The sequence below is a fragment of the Takifugu flavidus genome, chromosome 9 (assembly GCF_003711565.1).
Source record: "Takifugu flavidus isolate HTHZ2018 chromosome 9, ASM371156v2, whole genome shotgun sequence".
Classification (NCBI taxonomy): Eukaryota; Metazoa; Chordata; class Actinopteri; order Tetraodontiformes; family Tetraodontidae; genus Takifugu; species Takifugu flavidus.
In genome coordinates, this window is record NC_079528.1 from 8,640,163 (window position 1) to 8,656,739 (window position 16,577).

General features: G+C 45.5%; 3 protein-coding genes and 11 non-coding genes across 19 annotated transcripts in view; 1 reads left to right on the plus strand and 13 right to left on the minus strand.

The window, feature by feature from the left end:
* Positions 1 to 18: 18 nt before the first annotated feature.
* On the minus strand, positions 19 to 91 carry trnav-aac (transfer RNA valine (anticodon AAC)). Its single transcript has one exon. It is a non-coding gene; the product is annotated as a tRNA-Val (tRNA).
* A 755-nt stretch (positions 92 to 846) lies between these two features.
* On the minus strand, positions 847 to 919 carry trnav-cac (transfer RNA valine (anticodon CAC)). The gene has a single exon. It is a non-coding gene; the product is annotated as a tRNA-Val (tRNA).
* Positions 920 to 2,329: 1,410 nt separating this feature from the next.
* On the minus strand, positions 2,330 to 2,401 carry trnad-guc (transfer RNA aspartic acid (anticodon GUC)). Its single transcript has one exon. It is a non-coding gene; the product is annotated as a tRNA-Asp (tRNA).
* Positions 2,402 to 3,781: 1,380 nt separating this feature from the next.
* On the minus strand, positions 3,782 to 3,853 carry trnad-guc (transfer RNA aspartic acid (anticodon GUC)). Its single transcript has one exon. It is a non-coding gene; the product is annotated as a tRNA-Asp (tRNA).
* Positions 3,854 to 4,150: 297 nt separating this feature from the next.
* Positions 4,151 to 4,223, minus strand: trnav-cac (transfer RNA valine (anticodon CAC)). The gene has a single exon. It is a non-coding gene; the product is annotated as a tRNA-Val (tRNA).
* Positions 4,224 to 4,770: 547 nt separating this feature from the next.
* Positions 4,771 to 6,069, minus strand: LOC130531490 (uncharacterized). Its single transcript, XM_057043543.1, has 2 exons — positions 4,945 to 6,069; positions 4,771 to 4,879 (listed from the first exon to the last, which is right to left on the minus strand). Exons 1-2 carry the CDS (start codon positions 5,551 to 5,553, stop codon positions 4,796 to 4,798), a joined length of 693 nt encoding a protein of 230 aa, XP_056899523.1. The 5' UTR covers positions 5,554 to 6,069; the 3' UTR covers positions 4,771 to 4,795.
* Positions 6,070 to 6,835: 766 nt separating this feature from the next.
* Positions 6,836 to 6,908, minus strand: trnav-aac (transfer RNA valine (anticodon AAC)). Its single transcript has one exon. It is a non-coding gene; the product is annotated as a tRNA-Val (tRNA).
* Positions 6,909 to 8,092: 1,184 nt separating this feature from the next.
* Positions 8,093 to 8,164, minus strand: trnad-guc (transfer RNA aspartic acid (anticodon GUC)). The gene has a single exon. It is a non-coding gene; the product is annotated as a tRNA-Asp (tRNA).
* Positions 8,165 to 8,457: 293 nt separating this feature from the next.
* trnav-cac (transfer RNA valine (anticodon CAC)) lies at positions 8,458 to 8,530 on the minus strand. The gene has a single exon. It is a non-coding gene; the product is annotated as a tRNA-Val (tRNA).
* Positions 8,531 to 8,952: 422 nt separating this feature from the next.
* trnav-aac (transfer RNA valine (anticodon AAC)) lies at positions 8,953 to 9,025 on the minus strand. Its single transcript has one exon. It is a non-coding gene; the product is annotated as a tRNA-Val (tRNA).
* Positions 9,026 to 10,068: 1,043 nt separating this feature from the next.
* trnav-cac (transfer RNA valine (anticodon CAC)) lies at positions 10,069 to 10,141 on the minus strand. Its single transcript has one exon. It is a non-coding gene; the product is annotated as a tRNA-Val (tRNA).
* Positions 10,142 to 11,167: 1,026 nt separating this feature from the next.
* Positions 11,168 to 11,240, minus strand: trnav-cac (transfer RNA valine (anticodon CAC)). The gene has a single exon. It is a non-coding gene; the product is annotated as a tRNA-Val (tRNA).
* A 720-nt stretch (positions 11,241 to 11,960) lies between these two features.
* gm2a (ganglioside GM2 activator) lies at positions 11,961 to 14,906 on the minus strand. Its single transcript, XM_057043545.1, has 4 exons — positions 14,680 to 14,906; positions 14,317 to 14,469; positions 12,852 to 13,034; positions 11,961 to 12,483 (listed from the first exon to the last, which is right to left on the minus strand). Exons 1-4 carry the CDS (start codon positions 14,776 to 14,778, stop codon positions 12,328 to 12,330), a joined length of 591 nt encoding a protein of 196 aa, XP_056899525.1. The 5' UTR covers positions 14,779 to 14,906; the 3' UTR covers positions 11,961 to 12,327.
* A 744-nt stretch (positions 14,907 to 15,650) lies between these two features.
* The window catches only part of shtn3 (shootin 3), an 11,830-nt gene continuing 10,903 nt past the window's right edge, over positions 15,651 to 16,577 (plus strand). For 3 of the 6 annotated variants that reach the window (XM_057043493.1, XM_057043494.1, XM_057043495.1), the window contains exon 1: positions 15,651 to 15,936. In XM_057043493.1, the coding sequence (XP_056899473.1) occupies positions 15,862 to 15,936 (75 nt within the window). In that variant the 5' untranslated portion in view covers positions 15,651 to 15,861. The remainder of the gene's footprint in view (positions 15,937 to 16,577) is intronic. The other 3 variants (XM_057043491.1, XM_057043496.1, XM_057043497.1) reach the window with 1 other exon arrangement.

Genomic DNA, 16,577 nt, shown 5'->3' on the forward strand with positions numbered 1-16,577 from the left:
ATATTTTTAACCAATAAGTGTTTCCGCCCGGTCTCGAACCGGGGACCTTTCGCGTGTTAGGCGAACGTGATAACCACTACACTACGGAAACCGGGTGGGGGACATTCACCACCAGTAGGGCTGGCTTTGATTGATTAAACGTGGTTAAATCAAAGGAACAAAATCTCAGGTCAAAGTACCATCATAAGCATCAAAATATTTGGGGCATGGTATTTCTATAAACTTAGACAACAGGATTGGTTATAAATCTACTCATTTATGTGTGCCTTCTACTTTTACTGTTACAATTTTGTGTCTTCTTATTGCTGATGATGTGGTCCTCTTGGCCACAACGATTCCTGACCTTCAGCTCTTGATGGGACAGTCGACAGCTGAGCGTGAAGTGGCTGGGATGAAGATCAGCACCCCTCAATCTAAAACAATTTTCCACCGCCGGAAAAGGTGGATTGCAGCATAAGCGCAGGCACATTTGGTCTGTTGTGGTGAAAGAGCCGAGCCTGAGCTGAGGAAGGCCACCCGACCCTTCGTGGAGCCACTGGACCAGGTGGTGAGGAGCCCAGGGATCCAGAAGGAGTGTTCACCTTTCTGTTGATTTCAGCAACACTGTGGGAGTGTGGGAGGTCACCTGGTGTCCACACATGACAAATTGCAACTCAACACTACGGTGCATTTGTCTAGATGGACCTCCAGCTGGGGGCTTCCTTTGGATAGTAACACAACGAAGACCTAGTCTGAACACCTGTGTTGGCTCTGGTACAGCAGCCTGGAGTACCTGAAGTATTTGTTGGAAGATTTTGTCGTCAGAATTTGCAAAAGATGCAGCCCGTGAGGTTTTTAACCAATAAGTGTTTCCGCCCGGTTTCGAACCGGGGACCTTTCGCGTGTGAGGCGAACGTGATAACCACTACACTACGGAAACCGGGTGAGGACAATTTCCGGACGTTTCGTCACAGAAATACCAGGTGGGGCAGTAGGCGCGAGGCAGTAGGGTTTTCCCCTCATGCTGTTATAAAAATATAATATACAATAATAAAGGACAAAAAGAAAAAAGAAAGAAATTGTATCTTTCATCCTCCACAGAGCTTCAGGTCGTATAAGTTTAGGTTTTGTAGTGCTTTTATTTTCTTTTTTTTATCGTGTTAAGCAGCCATTTGTAACGTTGTTAGTATGATACTTGAGTTCTTTAGATATTGTTTTCAATTCAGGACTCTGCCGCCTTGAGTTGGCTTTTGCAAAGACAGAAATGTTGACAACAGTGTGGACCAAAGTGGGGAATTCAATTTTATTTAAACACAAACACACTCATAAAACACTAAATCTCAAACTATGTACAGGAGTTAAATATTACTACTAAATAATAATAACATTAACAACAACAACAATAATAAATTGATAATAATAACAATAATAATAATAATAATAATAATAATAATAATAATAATAATAATAATACACCACCACACACAAACCCACAGAGATTGACAGACCAATAAGTTTAAATTCTGATGTATAGAATGACAATATTCGTTTATAATTCAAGACTTTATAACAATTCTTTACTTAGGGTGCTGAAGCACATCTTTTACAACCAAACTACTGAGAATTCAGTGCCACGACAAGTAAATCGGTTACTTGAATATAAAATATGAACAATTTCATTAGAATCTCAACGCAACCTTGGCGTTTCATTGGAGCGATCTCCCGATACATAGTTTGTTCTGCACGTTCATATTTCACTGTAATTTGTCTTTAGCAGTCACCGAGGGTGGAATAAAATGTTGACAACGTTGGCGACGAGTTATGACCGTAATACAATAGGAAAAACTAGCTGGACAAGATATGAGTATATTGTAGCATGACAACTACATTATAATTTAGGGCCAATTATAACATTTAGGACAAAATTGACCACAGCCTATGCACAATTACGAAAAGTTTCCTCATTAATTAAGTAGGAAATCAAGCCCAAACTTACCTTCAGCGAAGTTGATCAAAGAAGGAACTTTCCGGAGAGGAGCCGCTCTTTAAAGAAATGGCATAACAGCGCCACAGGATGATAGCGGCCGGAAATATATTGCATCCGTAGTGGTTTAGCACTACTATTATAAATGAACGGGAAACGGTTTAGGGCCGTTTATCGAGAAAAAAAAAAAAAAACTCTCGAGCGAGATACCGTCCATTATACTAACGGAGAACACATGTGGAAGAGAGGAGGTAGAAGACGAATCAAGGAAGAACCTCACAATTGTTAAAAATGAAAAGAACTTTTGGGATATTAAGTTACTCTATAGCGTGTAGTTGCTGAAAATAGGCAAAGGTAAAAAAGAAACTCCCCGTCGGGGAATCGAACCCCGGTCTTCCGCGTGACAGGCGGAGATACTGTCCACTATACTAACGAGGAACGCGTCATGGTTAAAAATCCCCACCCCCTCCTCCACCGACACCGGCTACCGGCAAAACGCACAATCCGGACTAAACCTCAACGTTAACACGTCTGCTTTCAAACAATCCAAAACAATGTTTTCCAAAGTGATAAAGGTCAGAGCAGCTCCTGGGCCCTCAAGCAGGGTGTCCAGTCACGTGGCCTTAAAGGCGAGAAATGTGGTTTAAAATTAATAAAGTGTTTCCGCCCGGTTTCGAACCGGTGACCTTTCGCGAACGTGACAACCACTACACTACGGAAACGTGAATGAACTAAAATATTCAGTTTGAACTGAAGTCAACCATGATCGCTCAGGTCAAAGTATCATCATAAGCATCAAAATATTTGGGGCATGGTATTTCTATAAACTTAGACAAAAGGATTGGTTATAAATCTACTCATTTTACTGGTCAGCAGTGAAGAGGGATTTGGTCACATGACAGGAAATCAGGCCACGCCAGGTTAATTGGAAACAGAGGGAAAGTTCTTTCAGCTCACCTGAAGCTGGATCTCCTCCATGTGTGATGTGGTCTCTTGCTCTCAGATATTTACATCTCCTCCAGCTCAGCTTGACATTGAGTCCAGCTCCTATTTCACCTCCCACAGATGGAATAAAATGTTGACAAAGTTAGCGACGAGTTATGACCGTAATACAATATGAAAAACTAGCTGGACAAGATATGAGTATATTGTAGCATGACAAATACATAATAATTTCTGCGCGATTCAATCTTTCAACAGCCAATAATATGCGCGTTTCAATCTTTCAACAGCCAATCATATGCGCGATTCAATCTTTCAACAGCCAATCATATGCGCGTTTCAATCTTTCAACAGCCAATCATATGCGCGATTCAATCTTTCAACAGCCAATCATCCGCGCGTTTCAATCTTTCGACAGCCAATCATATGCGCGTTTCAATCTTTCAACAGCCAATCATCCGCGCGTTTCAATCTTTCAACAGCCAATCACATGCGCGTTTCAATCTTTCAACAGCCAATCATCCGCGCGATTCAATCTTTCAACAGCCAATCATATGCGCGATTCAATCTTTCGACGTGTTCCCCGCCTTAAATTAAACTGCGGTCTCAATCACTACAGGATGATAGCGGCCGGAAATATATTGCGTCCGTCGTGGTTTAGCACTACTATTATAAATGAACGGGAAACGGTTTAGGGCCGTTTATCTCGAGCGAGATACCGTCCATTATACTAACGGAGAACACATGTGTAAGAGAGGAGGTAGAAGAAGAATCAAGGAAGAACCTCACAATTGTTAAAAATGAAAAGAACTTTTGGGATATTAAGTTACTCTATAGTGTGTCGTTGCTGAAAATAGGCAAAGGTAAAAAAAGGAACTCCCCGTCGGGGAATCGAACCCCGGTCTTCCGCGTGACAGGCGGAGATACTGTCCACTATACTAACGAGGAACGCGTCACGGTTAAAAATCCCCCCCTCCTCCACCGACACCGGCTACCGGCAAAACCTTCACCGCGCGTCGTCGAGTCATCCTAACCTAACCTGGAAACACAATATAAACAACCAGGAAAATGACTCACAAATCTCCAGATTGACGCACAATCCTGACTGAACCTCAACTTTAACACGTCTGCTTTCAAACAATCCAAAACAATGTTTTCCAAAGTCAGAGCAGCTCCTGGGCCCTCAAGCAGGGTGTCCAGTCACGTGGCCTTAAAGGCGAGAAATGTGGTTTAAAATTAATAAAGTGTTTCCGCCCGGTTTCGAACCGGGGACCTTTCGCGTGTGAGGCGAACGTGATAACCACTACACTACGGAAACGTGAGGGTCCCATAAACGGTGACGGTCTGACGGTGGCGAAGGAAAAGTCAGCATTGCCTTGTCTTTGGTGATAAAGGGGAGAAAAATCAAATGCTGGTATCTTTGGTCTGTGTCAATTCTCAATCACCCAGGTCATAGTTATCCAAAGTGGTGGGCTAAAGCACTTCCTATCACCCACATACAATGAAGCCATCCAGTCCTTCCAACAACAAACCAAACATTCCCACCGTTCCAGGAGACCTGGAAACTCATCACCACGTGAGCCAGCAGACAAAGGGGAGACAGCTCAACTGAAACAAGGTGAACGACCCTACTAACGACTCTCAGGTGACCAACCAGATCATTAGCATGCTCTTTTGGTTTCACTTTAAGCTTCCATCACTGGGAGCTGGAGAACCAGATTTAACAATCCCCTCTTGGGGTGAATGAAGGTGGGTTTGGAGAGAACTCTGCCAGTGACCCACTCAGATCACAGCATGAGGCTCCTGGTGATTCACAGAGACACAGCAAAGAATCTGAGTTTTGTGTTTAGGTTTATTCACATTCGGGTGAAACAAGAGGCTGAAGGTTGTTTAGTTGCTTCCCTTCTTTCCCCTAAATATGGAGCTCAGTTTTCTCCAGAAACTGTTCTTATTGCTTTTCTTGTCCATCAGCTCCTGCAAAAGAGAAAGTGTGTTTTGGATTATTCTCCTGAACATGTCCGTTAACAACATCTACTAACCTTCAGCTGAAGCACCTCTTCTTGCACGTCCTGGATCTGCAGCTTGGTGGTCTCGTCCAGTTGCCGTCTGGCCTTCTCCTCTCGCCACATCTGCTCCAGCTGCTGTTGGTGCTGGCTCCACTGCTGCGCTCGGACCTCCCACTGGTGACAGAGCTCAGCCATCATGGTCTTCAGGGTCCCCTGTATGCCTGAGAGCTGCTTCATCACGGCCTGCTCGTGGTGGGAGGGCTTCTGGTTGAAGTCAGTCGCCTCATCAGACAGCTTCTCTCTAAAGAAGTCTTCATTTCGTGAGAGCTGCAGCTTGATCTGCTCATCTTTCTTGCTCAGCTCTTCCTTGAACCGTTTGTGTTGCTCCAACAGCTGATTCCTGGAGCTTTCTTCAGCTCTTGAAATCTCCTGCAAACATCTCTGCTCGTGCTCAGAGATGTGCTTTTTAAAGTGCTCCGTCATCTGCATCACCTCCCTCCGGTGAGACTCCTGCAGCTCTTGGAGCTGCTCCTCCACAGCAGCACATTTTCGGGTGGAGTCGTCCAGTTGAGCCTCGGTGGAGCTCAGTTGGTTCCCGCTCTTGGCTGCTGTCAGCAGCTCGATGTCTCCCTGTTCTAGCATCGTCACTTGTGTCACGGTCTCTGTCGCCTCGATCAGCTAAATCCGAAGCACCGCCAGGATCATTCAGGATCCAAGACAAATGAGTCTTTCATGTTTCGTCTTTTGTCTTTGTTCAGACTTCAAAGACATTTAAGATGGCCATTGAGCCAGATGAGCCAGTGCTGTGATGGAAGCCACGTGAGCTGTAGGCGGCTCAGAATTGATACGTACTTCTAATAAACACACTCTTCAATCCTGGAATTGCATTTTGAGCTAAATTCACCTCTTATTCACCTGTTGGACCCAGGAACGGGGGGGGGGGGGGGGTGTCGGGGGTGTCCTACCTTTAAGTTTTAAATGAATGCGTAAATAAACAATGCCTGATTTCAACATGTGATTGAGTGAAATGAGAGCTTGACTGTAGCTTAAGTCTGCTTCTGAGAGGACCAGCCTCTCTGTTTAGGAATTTAGAGACCGTCAGCACGGGAACAAACTCTAGATTTTCCTTTCAAGTTAATTTATTATGTCTATTTTTGATATTTCTTATCTTTATCCTTATCTTGCTGTATTATTGTTACAAACACCATGTCAAATTTCTCTTATGTGAAAAAATTAACTTAGCAATAAAGTCCTTCCTCCTTCCTTCCTTCCTTCCTTCCTTCCTTCCTTCTTCCTGAAACTTTATCCAAGACATACATTCAGTTCATAGTGGGAGAAGCAAAAAGAGAAACAAACAAAAAATGAAAGCAAACATGAAAGAATGAACAAATCTCGGCTCCATAGTGGGATAGTAAATTCTTTCAGAGAATCGAGGGGGTGATACCACATGATTTAGGGAAAACAACCAACACCAGGGATGTCCCAGCCCATCACCACAGGAAGTGCTGCCCAGGAGAACATCCCACCTGGTCCATGAGGAAGTGCTGGGGCAACGACTCAAAGGAAAACAATGAGTAAAAGAGTATGAGATAAGATCATATCACACTGAGGTGGGTCGTTCTCTCTGAGACACGTAACGTTTAATTACAAACTTAGATTCCAAGCAGTTAAAAGAAAAAGGAAAAAGCCCCCCTCCCGTCCCCATCAAATGCACTAACAGGCACACACAAACAATAAGCACATGTTTTGCAGGGTGAACTACATCAGTAGGGGGCGCTAATGAACAGGTATAATGTGAGATTCAGTAAGATTTTGGACCATTTTCATCGTTTGCTGCACGATGTTCCGTAACTGAAGTATCGTTGGAAGATTTTGTCGTCGGAAGTTGCAAAAGACGCAGCCCGCCATAGTTTTAACCAATAAGTGTTTCCGCCCGGTCTCGAACCGGGGACCTTTCGCGTGTTAGGCGAACGTGATAACCACTACACTACGGAAACCGGGTGAGGGACAGTCACCGCCAGGTGGGGCAGGAGGCGCGAGGCAGTAGGGTTTCCCCCTCATGCTGTTATAAAAATATAATATATAATAATAAAGGACAAAAATAAAAAAGAAAGAAATTGTATCTTTCATCCTCCACACAGCTTCAGGTCGTATAAGTTTAGGTTTTGTAGTGCTTTTATTTTCTTTCTTTTATCGTGTTGAGCAGCCATTTGTAACGCTGCAGCAGACACTTTAACGCAGCATTGTAATAAATAGAAGTCCTTCCTGTCATGTTATCTGAATGAACTAAAATATTCAGTTTGAACTGAAGTCAACCATGATCGCTCAGGTCAAAGTATCATCATAAGCATCAAAATATTTGGGGCATGGTATTTCTATAAACTTAGACAAAAGGATTGGTTATAAATCTACTCATTTTACTGGTCAGCAGTGAAGAGGGATTTGGTCACATGACAGGAAATCAGGCCACGCCAGGTTAATTGGAAACAGAGGGAAAGTTCTTTCAGCTCACCTGAAGCTGGATCTCCTCCATGTGTGATGTGGTCTCTTGCTCTCAGATATTTGCATCTCCTCCAGCTCAGCTTGACATTGAGTCCAGCTCCTATTTCACCTCCCACAGATGGAATAAAATGTTGACAAAGTTGGCGACGAGTTATGACCGTAATACAATAGGAAAAACTAGCTGGACAAGATATGAGTATATTGTAGCATGACAAATACATAATAATTTCTGCGCCATTCAATCTTTCAACAGCCAATCATATGCGCGATTCAATCTTTCAACAGCCAATCATATGCGCGATTCAATCTTTCAACAGCCAATCATATGCGCGATTCAATCTTTCGACAGCCAATCATATGCGCGATTCAATCTTTCGACGTGTTCCCCGCCTTAAATTAAACTGCGGTCTCAATCACTACAGGATGATAGCGGCCGGAAATATATTTCATCCGTAGTGGTTTAGCACTACTATTATAAATGAATGGGAAACGGTTTAGGGCCGTTTATCTCGAGCGAGATACCGTCCATTATACTAACGGAGAACACATGTGTAAGAGAGGAGGTAGAAGAAGAATCAAGGAAGAACCTCACAATTGTTAAAAATGAAAAGAACTTTTGGGATATTAAGTTACTCTATAGTGTGTCGTTGCTGAAAATAGGCATAGGTAAAAAAAGGAACTCCCCGTCGGGGAATCGAACCCCGGTCTTCCGCGTGACAGGCGGAGATACTGTCCACTATACTAACGAGGAACGCGTCATAATTAAAAATCCCACCCCCTCCGACACCGGCTACCGGCAAAACCTTCACCGCGCGTCGTCGAGTCATCCTAACCTAACCTGGAAACACAATATAAACAACCAGGAAAATGACTCACAAATCTCCAGATTGACGCACAATCCGGACTGAACCTCAACTTTAACACGTCTGCTTTCAAACAATCCAAAACAATGTTTTCCAAAGTCAGAGCAGCTCCTGGGCCCTCAAGCAGGGTGTCCAGTCACGTGGCCTTAAAGGCGAGAAATGTGGTTTAAAATTAATAAAGTGTTTCCGCCCGGTTTCGAACCGGGGACCTTTCGCGTGTGAGGCGAACGTGATAACCACTACACTACGGAAACGTGAGGGTCCAATAAACGGTGACGGTCTGACGGTGGCGAAGGAAAAGTCAGCATTGCCTTGTCTTTGGTGATAAAGGGGAGAAAAATCAAATGCTGGTATCTTTGGTCTGTGTCAATTCTCAATCACCCAGGTCATAGTTATCCAAAGTGGTGGGCTAAAGCACTTCCTATCACCCACATACAATGAAGCCATCCAGTCCTTCCAACAACAAACCAAACATCATCAAATACACTAACAGGCACACATACGAGCACACACAAACAATAAGCACATGTTTTGCTGGGTGAACTACATCAGTAGGGGGCGGTAATGAACAGGTATAATGTGAGATTCAGTAAGATTTTGGACCATTTTCATTGTTTCGATGTTCCGTAATCGGAAGTTGCATAAGACGCAGCCCGCCATAGTTTTAACCCATAAGTGTTTCCGCCCGGTCTCGAACCGGGGACCTTTCGCGTGTTAGGCGAACGTGATAACCACTACACTACGGAAACCGGGTGAGGGACAGTCACCGCCAGGTGGGGCAGTAGGCGCGAGGCAGTAGGGTTTCCCCCTCATGCTGTTATAAAAATATAATATATAATAATAAAGGACAAAAATAAAAAAGAAAGAAATGGTGTCTTTCATCCTCCACACAGTTTCAGGTCGTATAGGTTTAGGTTTTGTAGTGCTTTTATTTTCTTTCTTTTATCGTGTTGAGCAGCCATTTGTAACGCTGCAGCAGACACTTTAACGCAGTTAAAGCAGTTACCTGAGAGGTGAGAGTTTATCTGCTCCGTTTCAGTTCCAGGTTCTAGGTAATTGGATGGTTTCAGGTTCTCCAACCACAGGGTTACATGTCACTTCCTCCAGTCTTCTCTGGGTCTCCTGTTGCTGAAACATTCACCTGCAAGTGTAGATTTGTCTCACTTAGACTCAAACTCAGCAGAAAATATTCCTTGAAGGTGTCAGGAATCAATAAGGAGCTACGTGAACCTTTGACCTTCCCGTTTCCATGGAATATTTGCTGGTCATTCATTTGTTTGATTGTTTGATAGTTTTGTAGAGTGACTTTCTGTTAATAAGATCAATCAGCTCAAAAGCAGAAGCAGTGACTCAGTAAATTAATATGGAACTAAAATGAGGATGTGGCATGAGACACTTCACAATAACACAAATGATGTAGTCCAGAGACCCATAAGCCCCAGTGACCCGGCCCGTTGCTGCCCTCCCATCTTGTTTGGGCCTTATTGTGTTTGGAATGAGCCATCAAAAGAGGGAAAAATAAAAAATGAGCAAAAAAAGTGAGAAATGTTGGATTTATTGTGACTGAATCAGGCCCTGGAATCACACATGATTCTCTCTTCTCAGCAGAACATGAACAGCTTTAAATGTTTACATTTATTCAGAAAAAAAATCAATCAATATTTAAAAAAGAAAGAAAACCACATTTTGACACATTGTTTGCTGCACGATGTTCCGTAACTGAAGTATCGTTGGAAGATTTTGTCGTCAGAAGTTGCAAAAGACGCAGCCCATCATATTTTTAACCAATAAGTGTTTCCGCCCGGTTTCGAACCGGGGACCTTTCGCGTGTGAGGCGAACGTGATAACCACTACACTACGGAAACCAGGTGAGGGACACACACCGCCAGTAGGGCTGGCTTTGATTGATTAAACGTGGCAATAAAAATCAAAAAGGAACAAAATCTCAGGTCAAAGTATCATCATCCCGATAGTGATGTGTGTGATGTTGAGCTGAAGAAGAGGAGGAGGAAGAGACGTCATCCAAATACCAAGGAAGGAAAGCAGGAAGAATAGGAGGAAGGATAGGAGGAAGGACAGAAGGAAGGACAGAAGGAAGGATAGATGGAAGGATAGAAGGAAGGATAGATGGAAGAAGGACAGAAGGAAGGATAGATGGAGGAAGGATAGAAGGAAAGAGAGATGGGGGAAGGATAGGAGGAGGAAGGAAATGAGGAGGGATAGATGGAGGAAGGAAAGGAGGAAGGATAGATGGAGGAAGGATAGAAGGAAAGAGAGATGGGGGAAGGATAGGAGGAATGACAGAAGGAAGGATAGATGAGGAAGGATAGAAGGAAAGAGAGATGGGGGAAGGATAGAAGGAAAGAGAGATGGGGGAAGGATAGGAGGAGGAAGGACACTTCTGGAAAATAGACGATAAAACCTTTGCAGAGTATCAACCTAAACAGTGACTCCAGCTCTTGCTGGGCAGTCGCCAGCTGAGTGTGAAGTGGCTGAAGTGGCAATGGCTGCTACTGGAGCAGGTGTGACACACGTGCAACGTTGTTCACGGAGAAAAAAACCTTTCAGGAGGCAGAGGTGATTCACACGCTCGCAGATCAATCAGGAGACACACAGACATCGGTCAATTCACCTTTCTGTTGATTTCAGCAACACTGTGGGAGTGAGGGAGGTCACCTGGTGTCCACACATGACAAACTGCAGCTCAACACTGTGGTGCATTTGTCTAGATGGACCTCCAGCTGGGGGCTTCCTTTGGATCGGAGCCTATCAACACAACAAGGTTCTAGTCTGAACACCTGTGTTGGCTCTGGTACAGCAGCCTGGAGTACCTGAATTATCGTTGGAAGAAGTTGCAAAAGACGCAGCCCGTCAGATTTTTAACCAATAAGTGTTTCCGCCCGGTTTCGAACCGGGGACCTTTCGCGTGTGAGGCGAACGTGATAACCACTACACTACGGAAACCGGGTGAGAGGAAGTTCTGGAAGGTTCGTTGTAGAAGGAAAAAGGACCACCCAGAAGTAGCTCAATGTAGATGGAGCCAGTTGAGATTATCTCTGGGGCTTCCTTTGGATCAGAGCCTATTACCAGAACAAGGTCCTAGTCTGAACACCTGTGTTGGCTCTGTTAAAGCACCCTGGAGTTGGATCTGTTGGAGAGTTTATCTGCTCCGTTTCAGTTCCAGGTTCTAGGTAATTGGATGGTTTCAGGTTCTCCAACCACAGGGTTACATGTCACTTCCTCCAGTCTTCTCTGGGTCTCCTGTTGCTGAAACATTCACCTGCAAGTGTAGATTTGTCTCACTTAGACTCAAACTCAGCAGAAAATATTCCTTGAAGGTGTCAGGACGGAGCATCAATAAGGAGCTACGTGAACCTTTGACCTTCCCGTTTCCATGGAATATTTGCTGGTCATTCATTTGTTTGATTGTTTGATAGTTTTGTAGAGTGACTTTCTGTTAATAAGATCAATCAGCTCAAAAGCAGAAGCAGTGACTCAGTAAATTAATATGGAACTAAAATGAGGATGTGGCATGAGACACTTCACAATAAGACAAATGATGTAGTCCAGAGACCCATAAGCACCAGTGACCCGGCCCGTTGCTGCCCTCCAATCTTGTTTGGGCCTTATTGTGTTTGGAATGAGCCGTCAAAAGAGGGAAAAATAAAAAATGAGCAAAAAAAGTGAGAAATGTTGGATTTATTGTGACTGAATCAGGCCCTGGAATCACACATGATCCTCTCTTCTCAGCAGAACATGAACAGCTTTAAATGTTTAAATTTATTCAGTTGGAGTAAAAAATCAATCAATGTTTAAAAAAGAAACACATTTTGACACATCTGAGAACAGACTTAATTCTAAATAGAAAACAAAAGTGCATCGCTGCATGAAACCAGCAGCACACACTCGATGTGGCATCAAAGTTCACGTAGGGCGCCTTAGAAGAAGAAAACCCTCAGGTCAAAGGTTAAACGGGTCAATGAGCTTCCTGCCTCCGAGGCTCCAGCCTGCTGTCATTTCTGTGCCAAAGGTTCCTGAGCCTTTGTGGTGCTCAGGCAGAGTGGACGCTGAGGAAGAGCTTCAGGCAGCCCAGTTCTTTACCATCTTTGCCCAGAACGCCCTGAACCCGGTAATCCCCGTTGGTCAGCCAGTGGGGCAGATCCATGTGGGGCAGGTAGAACTGCGTCTGTGGCAGCGAGTAGGAGCCCTGAGGAGGCACAGACAGAGGGCATTCTGGGAACTCTGGCAGGATTCATAGCGTTCAAATGTTTCTTTCACATTAACGTCTTGGCCTCGTTTGTCATGAGTAGCAACAGTGGCGACATTCCAACCACATTCCAACACATCCATCATTTTGGTCACCTGACAGCAGCTCATGGAGCCAACGCTCGACACTCCTGACAGGTTCAGGTCAAAGATGGCGTTCATTTTACACCCAGTTTACACCCAGTTTAGACCCAGTTTAGACCCGGAGATCAGAAAAGTTACAACTAAAATTAGGAATTCTGCAACATCAGGACTCTGGTGGATAAAACGTTCCAGTTTGTCCCTCCCAGAAGGAAGCAGCACACTCACGTCTTTGAAGGGGCACCGGCAGGGAAGTCCGTAGGTGTGGAGCGGTTCTGGACAGTCCTGACCCGGCGGGATCAGCTGGTTCAGAACATCACAGGCATCCCGATAGTGACAGCTGCCCAACTCCTCCACACATGGAACCTTGACCCAGAAACCAGCCACCTTCTTCTCCAGTGTGATGTTGAGCTGAAGAAGAGGAGGAAGAGACGTCATCCAAATACCAAGGAAGGAAAGCAGGAAGGATAGGAGGAAGGACGGAAGGAAGGATAGGAGGAAGGACAGAAGGAAGGATAGAAGGAAGGATAGGAGGAAGGATAGATGGAGGAAGGAGAGAAGGAAGGATAGATGGAAGGATAGGAGGAAGGATAGATGGAGGAAGGACGGAAGGAAGGATAGATGGAAGGAGAGGAAGGATAGATGGAGGAAGGACAGAAGGAAGGATAGAGGAAGGATAGAGGAAGGATAGATGGAGGAAGGACGGAAGGAAGGATAGATGGAAGGATAGGAGGAAGGACAGAAGGAAGGATAGGAGGAAGGACAGAAGGAAGGATAGGAGGAAAGAGAGATGGAGGAAGGACACTTCTGGAAAACAGACGATAAAACCTTTGCAGAGAACAAAGATAATAAGAAGAAAACAGTGTAAAAAGGCAAATAAAAGCACTGCAGTCACCAAATCACACGTTGATCTTTCAAATTAAAATTTATGGAAAAGTTTTATATTGTTCAAAAATCAACAAATTTCCCAGGATCAAAGGATGAAAGAAGCCGTGAGGGTCCTTGTAGGAGTGTCACCTTCTGCAACCTGCTGCCCGTAAACGTTCCGTTCTGCCGGTGTCTTCCTGCCCAACACGACCCGCCGGGTTCCCTCAGAGCGTCCGGAACCACGTCGGTTCACACGACCCGCCGGGTTCCCTCAGAGCGTCCGGAACCACGTCGGTTCTCGACCCGCCGGGTTCCCTCAGAGCGTCCGGAACCACGTCGCTTCACGACCCGCCGGGTTCCCTCAGAGCGGCCGGAACCACGTCGGTGCACGACCCGCCGGGTTCCCTCAGAGCGGCCGGAACCACGTCGGTTCACGACCCGCCGGGTTCCCTCAGAGCGGCCGGAACCACGTTGGTGCACGCCAGAGCAGACGCAACCTCGCCGTGACCACAGCGGCAGAACCAGGCCGACTAAAGCGCAGGATCCACGTTCGTCTGAGACGTCTTGTGGGTCAACATGTGAAACCAAACGATCTTAAACAACTCTGAAAAGCACGACTCAGCAGAAACAGCGGCGGCGCCTCAGGTGACCTTTTCACGACCTCCAGGTATCTGATAACACGTTTACTCTAAAGGCTCAACGCAACTTTGCAGAACAGACCGATTAGAATTTCGACATCACGCTGGTGAAAGTGACTTTCAGGAAGAGGGAACATCTGTGGTCCCAGTCTTGGTCCCAGTTCCTGCTGGGCCAGGACGCTACTCACAGGAAGTGGAGCACTCAGCTCCACCGACGTGGACCCGGAGGCCGAGGCCGTCAGCGGTCCCGGGATGGCGATGGGGTCTGGAGACACGGTCAGGCTTTTGAGAACAGCTGGAACATCTGGACCGCCACAGTTCTTCCAGTCAAAACCCTGAATCTGAGGACAAATATAAAACTCACATGAGCATTCGTCTTCTTTAAATGAGTAAAGGGGCGTTTTTGGGGTAATGGTCAGAACCAGAACCTGGGTTTTATTTCAGTCAGAGAGAAATAAGGTCAGATAATATCCAGGATAATAAAGCCTTAAACTGCCTTCCACACCAGGAAGTTACAATTTTCAGCAGTTCTGCTCCGCATTCTTTCTCACCTTCGTCACTTTTTTCCTCAGCGTGGACGAACAGAACCGAACTTCGGTTAAAACAGCGAGCAGACCGATGGTGATGGACAGCGCCGACAGTAAAACCATGTTTTTGGCCTTTGGTTGACCCAAAGCGACGAGACCAGACGATCGTTGTGGCGACTCGGACACAAAACCCAGCTTTTATTCCGCCGCTCACGTTTACTTCCGTATTTACTTGCCAGTGTGTCACATGGTCGCTGAATCACGTGACCCGCTTCGACCAATCAGATTCTGAATTCAGCGTTTCCGCTCGTAAATATTTAGATGAATGTTTGTCTTTCATATTTGTGTCTGTGATTAGTGATTTTATCACAGTGATTTTGGTGATTAGGGATTTTGTCACTTTATGAATCCGCGCGTGCAGCTACAGGAATAACGGACGAGGAAAATGGGAGAGTTTAGTTTTTAAGTCCTTATTTTCAACGTTCACAGTTCAGGCCGAACATGTTAATAAGTTTATTATTACGAGTGGTGATGAGTACCATGAGAAAATGCTGTTCTTGCACGTATATTTTCATATTATATTGGCCTGCTGAATGAAGTCTTTTGTATGAGATTAATAAGATGTCTTTGATGTCGTTAAGCGTGTAAATGATATAAATATTGTTACTTAAAAAACAGTTAAAAATGGAAAGACGCACCTTGTTTTGGTCCAACCTCTTGATGTCGCTACAGCAACGTTGTTAATGTGTTCGTCGGCGTCTTTAAATTTAAGTTAAATCTAAACTCGGTGGTCAAAACTGTTCAGATGATGTATTTTACTTCATTTTAAATCACGTTTCTTTCGGCTGTTTTTAATCCGCCCTGCGGACTGAACCCGCTGGCGAGTAGATATAAAATCGTTGTATCGGCTCAGATGAGGCTTCTCTCCATGGGGACCGGAGCGGGGGGGGGGGGGGTCGGGAAGGGGGGGGGGGGGGGGTCGGGGGCCAGATGATGCTGTGGGAGAGGAAGAGGAGGTTCCTGTCTGCCGGCAGCAGCGCAGCGCACCGACCTCCTCTCCATCACATGTGCTCCGGACGGATTAAAATGGGCCCCGCTCCTTCTTCCTGCTGCTGTTAGGCAGGATCCGCGAGCGGGCTTTTAGTTTCTGTCAGAGAATTTGCAGGAATATTTGTGTCCCAGTTTTCCCAAAAAAAAAAAAAAAAAATGCTTCCGCGCTCATCATCCGCGCAGATGGAGGGATGCGCGGAGGAGGACGGAGACGCGCACATTCGGTCAGAGGTAACGCGGTTCCGCATCTTTTCTTTCCTCCTTTCTTTCCTGTCTGTTTCCTTCTCCCTTTGTCTCCGTCCGCACCGGCCCGGTTGGGTCGGTCCGGCTCGGCGGGCGCATTTTGCGGGGGGAGATGGTTCCGCCGGCCGGCTTCGCCCGCCGGAGGGTCCCTCAAAGAGCCGGACCCCTCCCTAAATCTGCCGCCTCGTTCGCCATTTAAGCAGAAAGATGACGGGACTGTTCGCGGATTTTCATCCTTCGCATTTGTAAATTCAAACTTGATGTCATATTTTCAATCATCTGCTGACCCGACGCTTCCGTTGTTTAAGATCTAAAAATAGAACTGGTCGGTGTGAACGCCGGGACCTAAACCTGCAGCATCTGGGCTCAAATTCAGCCAAATTCTCAATGATGCTTCGGACCTAGTTTGGTAGTGAACCCTCCACCTTCACCATCTTCATTAGGGCCATGTGTCACCATGGGTCCCTGAAGGAGGAACTTAAACTAGCAACCCTGCCCTCTTCAAACAAAAGGAAAAGACCACTAAGGCTACATTAATGCCTTGCACCTGGACTGGGACCAGAACCACCAACATATCACGACCTCGTCCAGATTTAGCGTCTTGCTCCGTCCTCATTCTCATTCCAGAT

Coding starts and splice junctions, on each gene's coding strand:
- LOC130531490 (XM_057043543.1), bottom strand. CDS start 5,553: ATGCTAGAACAGGGAGACATCGAGCTGCTGACAGCAGCCAAGAGCGGG. Junction 4,880..4,944: donor AAGAGGTGCTTCAGCTGAAG/GTTAGTAGATGT, acceptor TCTCTTTTGCAG/GAGCTGATGGACAAGAAAAG.
- gm2a (XM_057043545.1), bottom strand. CDS start 14,778: ATGGTTTTACTGTCGGCGCTGTCCATCACCATCGGTCTGCTCGCTGTT. Junction 14,470..14,679: donor TGAGGAAAAAAGTGACGAAG/GTGAGAAAGAAT, acceptor ATTTGTCCTCAG/ATTCAGGGTTTTGACTGGAA. Junction 12,484..12,851: donor GCCGGTGCCCCTTCAAAGAC/GTGAGTGTGCTG, acceptor GTGCCTCCTCAG/GGCTCCTACTCGCTGCCACA.